General features: G+C 41.7%; 1 protein-coding gene across 4 annotated transcripts in view; it reads right to left on the reverse strand.

Annotated features, from left to right (window-relative positions):
- Window positions 1-5,630, reverse strand: part of LOC127378476 (potassium voltage-gated channel subfamily H member 7-like) — a 63,305-nt gene extending 57,675 nt beyond the window's left edge. For 3 of the 4 annotated variants that reach the window (XM_051427329.1, XM_051427328.1, XM_051427327.1), the window contains exons 1-2: window positions 4,372-5,629; window positions 3,226-3,456 (exon numbers count right to left, since the gene is read on the reverse strand). In XM_051427329.1, the coding sequence (XP_051283289.1) occupies window positions 3,226-3,456; window positions 4,372-4,447 (307 nt within the window). In that variant the 5' untranslated portion in view covers window positions 4,448-5,629. Of the gene's footprint in view, window positions 1-3,225; window positions 3,457-4,371 lie in introns of all 4 variants that reach the window. The other variant, XM_051427325.1, reaches the window with a different exon arrangement.
- Window positions 5,631-6,399: the final 769 nt, after the last annotated feature.

Below are 6,399 nucleotides of genomic sequence, written 5' to 3' on the forward strand. Positions count from 1 at the left end.
TGCAGTCAAAGACTATAAATGGTTACACATCCTAAAAGTGTATGAGAGACAACAACATGCCAGGATTTTAAAAATGCATAAAGATACGTGATTACAAACTACGGACTATGGGTAAAATCATGTCAAAGGAAGATCTCCAGTCGGATTAACTGTACAGCCATACTTGCTTATTATAATAAGGAGATTATAAGAACAGTCTGCCTTGTTGAAACAGGTGTATGACCTTCCCTGGAGAAGCTCTGAGTCAGGTGAGAGGAAAACACTGAGGTAATTAGAGGCACAGCATACAGAATGGTAATGAGGCCTTTTCCCCCGTTGCTGGGTATGACAGTCAGAACCCCTCCAGTTCTTCTTATTCAAGTCTCCTGTGGGTCAGCCAGTGGAGGGAGGGCGTTCGGCCGCCATTGATTCCCCCTCTCCAATGCACCGGTTTTGAAGATCAATGCAACATGAAGGTATTTGTGTCCTCATTAAAGCTGTTTGCTCAGCGGATCGATGCAGACTGAACCCCCAGCTTGGTTTGGCTGACAATACGCAGGCCAAGAGAGATATCAGGCCAGTTATGGCCGAGTTTAAAGTACTTAAATCCTTTACAGTGCTAATAGCACAGCATAAAAATACTCCACTATGAGTAAATGTCCTTCATTCAAAACTTAACAAAGTATTTTCAGAAACATTTACTGTATAAAAAATAATTAAAAGTCTACAGATCCTGATGCTTGGTTCCCCTAAGGTTGGTAACATGTTTTATAGCCTTCAAAGAACATTTTTGTTTGGTTAATTACTTCAACAAATATTCCCAGACGGTTTCTTCATAGCGTTACCTCGTGGTTACACAATATTGTTTATTAATGGGAGCGCTCATTAACGACTCCTGCATGCTGATTTTCAAACACACCTCTGTAGAACATCTAGAACGTTCCTTGAAGGTGCTTGTAACTATCCAATGTAAGGTTGACACAATACCAGGATTTTCTAACTTCAATACAATACTAGCACAAAAAAACAGCAAAACCAAAAAAGTCCTACTCACATAAAATAGTTTTTATTTTTAATGAACAACCTGCTCAGTGCTGGTGCAGAAAAAGTATCTAAAGACAGAGGGAGGATCAGAAGATTTTCTATCTGTTTCATCTCTGCAGCCTTGGGTTGAAAATCTCAACGCAATGTTCTGGTAATTTTGTGAGAAAATTGTAGGAACCACATCTTTTATCACACAAGAAAGTTGTAGATGTGATAAAGAAACTTCCATGGAGAAAATTGCTTGCAGAAAATTGCAACAAAATGTCTGCTCTTTTTTTTTTCTTCAAAATATCCAATTTTGACTCTGAGCAGATGTTCTTAGATAATCTACACCTCTGACTATGCAATTTTTGGCAGACATATACGACATGCTACAGCTCCATTCACAGGGGCAGGATCTCATCTCCAGCACAGGGAATAGTTTTCATCATACTGACTGAGCTCCTTATGGTGCTTTTTTAGGCTAGTCAAAGTTCAGTAAAGACAATATAAAACTATGGGTGGCATATACAGTAAGACAGTTTAGGCACAGGCTAAAGCCCACTCAAACAATATGCTGACATCTCCTTCTGCCTTTTCCCTAAAGCATTTTTCTGTAACATTATCTCAGTCTTTCACCCTTTGACCCCACACATCTATGTCTCCAAGGATACTATCATTTCTAACTGTTCTGTAAACTGTCTTTGACCTAATCTACGTCACCTCTCCCCCTCTGGGTTTTCTCATACCTGCCGGAGTGTGAACACAAACGCACACACGCACACAAGTAGAGGCCACATCGTCATCACTCATCCAGAGCTCCTATATATATATATATATATATATATATATATACATATATATTCATATACGGCACTCAGTTCCAAACTCTGGTACTCGGTGGGACCTTCGCCAGAAGCTCTTTGGTCACTCTAGCTACAGCTAACTTAGCTGGTGGGAACAGGTCTGAAGTGGGCTTTAGAGGAGTTTTGCAGAAATGGTTGACTCCTCAATTACTGTTAGCTAATAATGTATTTGGGATGTTATGTGGAATGATTTCAAAAGTTTTATGAAGGTTTTGATATTGTTTGCTGTTACATAACTACCACTTTTGCAATCTGTTCTCAACGCGTGCTTCATTGACCACAGAAAATTAAAAGTTTTGGCTAACTTTTCAGTTCTGCAGCAATAATCAAGTACATTCAACCTGATAAAAAAAAAAAAAGATATGAATAAATGCTGTACCCCATTGATTTTTATTTGATTAAAAATCACTCAGGATAAAACACAATAAAATCTGGGGGCTTGCAATAATAATAATAATTATGCAACAAGCAATAACACCAGAGAAACACATACTGTAGGTTTTATAAAACTATTAATCCTCATTTGTGGCATAATGAAACCTCACCAGCCCTTAAGTGTTATGCAAGGAGGCTTAATCATCTGAATACATATGTCATTGTTCGAGGTCACCGAATGAACTCTCCCTGAACCGGCGCAGTTGATGGGACTTGCCTTGTAACTCATCGAAACATTAGCACCTGTCATGCCATGTCACGATCTGCATGCAGTAATCGTATGCAGCATATGCACGTCAGTGGATTATCTGAACCACGGGGAAAACTACACAGTTAGAGTCAGTCAGAGACAGTTTTCAGCTCTGAGTACTAACAGGATCTTAAAATGCTAAAGTTAGCAGTTAACAGAGGCAGAGAACCCACACACCTCACTATCTTCGCAGTAGTCTTTAGGGAAGTGAGCTACATCCTTCCCAGGGTGCAGGCTAATAGTGAACATCTTCTCCAGCCACTCAGCGCCTGTATCATTTCAAAAACTGGACTTCACAGCAAAGGAAACCTTCACAGCTGCTCTTCTCCCCTCAGGGTTTTAAATGGGTGCACTCAGTGATTTGCTGCTGCAACAATGCTCCAGATAGAGCCGACTCAGAACTAAAAATTACCCACTGTGTACCAGGAGTGTCAGACATTGTAAAAGTCACCTTTCACACATTTATCTCACATCTACGTAGCTTGCGTTAACACTGCAGATGGGTCTGCCTCTTGCACAGTAACACAAATCTTGAGTGCAAAACATGATGATTACTCTTGCTGAGGGAGGGAAAGAGCTTCAGTAGTTTCCCCAGTGTGCATTTCAAAGTGAGACAACTGCAACAGCTTCATGTCATGTTGTGTACGCGACACCCAAGACCACAGCACTCACCATCCTTGCGGTGGTAGGTGATCTCCACCTTGCGCTCCTCCGAGCCCAGCAGCGCCTGGGCCACCTGGGCCACCGCGTGCCGGTTGGTGAACTCGCCGTGCAGGAAGTCACAAGTGCACGGCTTCTGCATGACGTCCGGCCTGGAGAAGCCCGTCATCTCGCAGAAGCCATCATTACAGTAGATAATAGCACAGTTCTGCACCCGGGCATTGGCTATGATGAATTTCTTGTCTGTGGAGGGATAAATTGGAGGAGGAAGAATTTGTTTACGGGCGGGAATATCACCTAAACAAAACCAACTGACTGTAGTGAATGACTTACTAAACATGTACATATATCAGTTATTACATTAAAACAACAAATACATGAACAGGAATGTGAAAGAATATGGAAAAACATTTCACAAAAATATAAACGTAGGTGGATGTAATTGGTTTACATGGGATTATCCTCCATTACATTCTTTAATATAGGTGCTCGACTGTTCCAGTGGATAAAGAATGAAGAAGCAGGCTGGATTGCTTTTTATTTTTTATTGCACTTTCTATGATTGGGGTAGCCTTCAATTTCACATTTTACATAAGAATCTGAGTAAAAGCCAGTTTTTCCTCCACATATTCAGCTGTAAAACCACATTTATGGCCCAAGTGATGCTTTATTCAATAGGCCTCCAGCGTGGTGTGCAGCAACACAGCACTGCAAATAATCCATGAAAACCAAACACGACTGGAGGATTTAATAAAGGCAATGAAGGTATTTTTGGGGGATATGATCTGAAAAGTAATGAAATCCGTTAATCCTTTATTTATTTTTTTTATCATATGCAGCTTTTTTAAACTATAATTTCCACTAGAGCAGCAGAGTACAGCACTACAGAACTATACAACAAACCAGGGTGCTTGATAAGAGAGCATGATATTTAACTTATAATGACTTTTTGTGGACCTCTGACATATAGTTTCTATTAAAAAAAAAATAGAATTAGTTTACTATATCTGCATCACAAGCCTTATTATTTAAGAAAGGCCTATTAGGTAAGATCCTAATGACTAAATACTTGTTCTCGAGATGCTGCAGGACAGACACAAAAGGCAGGCATTACAAACACAACACACAGCACTGGACAGCAGGGAGAGAGGTACTCACTTTGTCCCTCGAATTTGCGAATAATTACTCCCAAAAACGTGTTTTGTGGCGCAACATGACCCCTCCGGACAGGCATGGTTCCCCTCCAACAATAATGATGATAAAAAATCTTTGGCTGTCCAAGTAAGAGCAAGCCAGTCTCCCCCCTTCAAAAAAACGCCTTCCGTCAAGTTCTAGCGGGTGACAACCGAAGCCTTAGAGGGGCTCCTCTTTTTCTTTGTCACCAGTCAGTCATCCTCGTAAGAAAATCTCCCCCTCCTATGCTTTTTTTTTTTTTTTTGGATTTGTTCCCGACCCCCCAGTGTTTCCCTTATTTCAACTCCGACGCGTCCCCGGTTGAGCGCATCGCAGAGGCTTCCCTGCGCTCCTCGCCGATGTGAAGCTGGAAAGAAAGGAGTCGGTAAACCGCAGTTTAACCAACATTTCACCGTCGCTCCTCGAAAGCACTGTGCGCGTTTGTGTCGGCGCGTGAGAGAGAGGGGATGTGCGTGCGTTTGCGTGCGTGTGTGTGTGCGTGCGGGGGTCTATTGTTGTGAAAGGTAGACTGATGGTCTCTGAGGCCAATGGCTGAGAGGCTGACGGACCGGAGAGGCGCAACACCGACACTGCTAAAGGGGAAAACCCACATGGATGCGTAGACAACAAAGCGGCAGACGGAGATAGTAGAGGCAGGGCTGCCTGGTAACGGATTACTGTAACGCGTTACAACCCCCCCCCCCCCCTTCTTTTTGTTTCATGAGCGAGCTTGTAGTTTCTAGCTTATTTTATCCGACATATTAAGTCGAGTTATGAAACTATGACCTATTCCCTCGGTTCATTTCCGGCCTTATTCATGTCACACAGCGGGTTAAATTAAGTTAGCTTAGCTTTACCTGCTATAACCTGAAGACTTACTTTGATTTACGGACGCATTTAACGAAGAAAAAGCAACAAATCACGACGACAACTAATTAAACATGACTTTTTGACACTAATGAGTGATTAATGATGGCGCACCTGTGACTTTTTTTTTTCTTTTCTCCTTCGAGTCACGAGCCCGGTGTCGCCGCGAGGGGTGACGTCAGGGCAGCAGACGCAGGTGTGTCGCCTGTCTCATTAACGGAGAGCCCCCTTCGGCCACTATTTGGTTGGACAGGCCGTGTTTTTAAATGCCTGCTCTGGCCCCGAGTTTTCCGCCTCGCCTTCCACGCATTGTTTGCATGAAATGTGACAGAGCTCCACCGGCTGCTGCCGCACGAGCAGGCGCTGGCCATGGTGCTGGTGGTGGTTTTTTTACTTTTCCCTTCCACCAGTGGGATCAGCAGCACGACTTTAGGTATTTTCTAAGCGGTTTATACAGAGTGAGAGAGTCAGAGGGGAAGGGCACACTGCAGCTGGATCTAACGTTGTGGTCATTAAACCTCTGCATGTGTTTTGTGGAATATATTTAAATTGGGTTGTATACTAGTAGATACATGTTGATTCTTAAGTTGAGTGTTATCAACACCACCAGGAGTTTGCATCCTTCAACAAAATACTTGATTATTTAGATATTTTACTGATTCCTAGTGCCACTGTTTGTCAGAAGTTCACCAAAAAACACAAGTACTATAGTAAAACTACTCATCCAGATTCTACCCTTATGGAGTGCTACATTATTGTTTACTGTATATTATCTGATTATTAATTGTGATGCAGTGACATGTAAGCAGCATTTTAATCTTGCAGCAGGTCAATATTTTGGGGTAGTTTTTTCTATACAAATGCATCATATTTTATTTTCTGATCCTATGTTTTGTATCTAAAGTGACTATAGCTGTCAGATAAATGCATTAAAATAGATTTTTGAATCGCAGTGGAGTTGAAGTATAAAGTAGCATGACATGGAAACACTTAAGTTCATGCACTTCAAAACTGTACTCAGAATCTTTAGTTTGTGTAAAAACCGTGTTAAAACAGGCAGGACTGAAGATTTTAACGTTTTAATACTCAATTTATTCCTCTCATTCCACTTTCCTTTCAGATTCAATCCATTTCCCTCCCCTGTTG

This window comes from Dicentrarchus labrax, unplaced genomic scaffold, assembly GCF_905237075.1.
Source record: "Dicentrarchus labrax unplaced genomic scaffold, dlabrax2021, whole genome shotgun sequence".
In the NCBI taxonomy this organism is placed as follows: Eukaryota; Metazoa; Chordata; class Actinopteri; family Moronidae; genus Dicentrarchus; species Dicentrarchus labrax.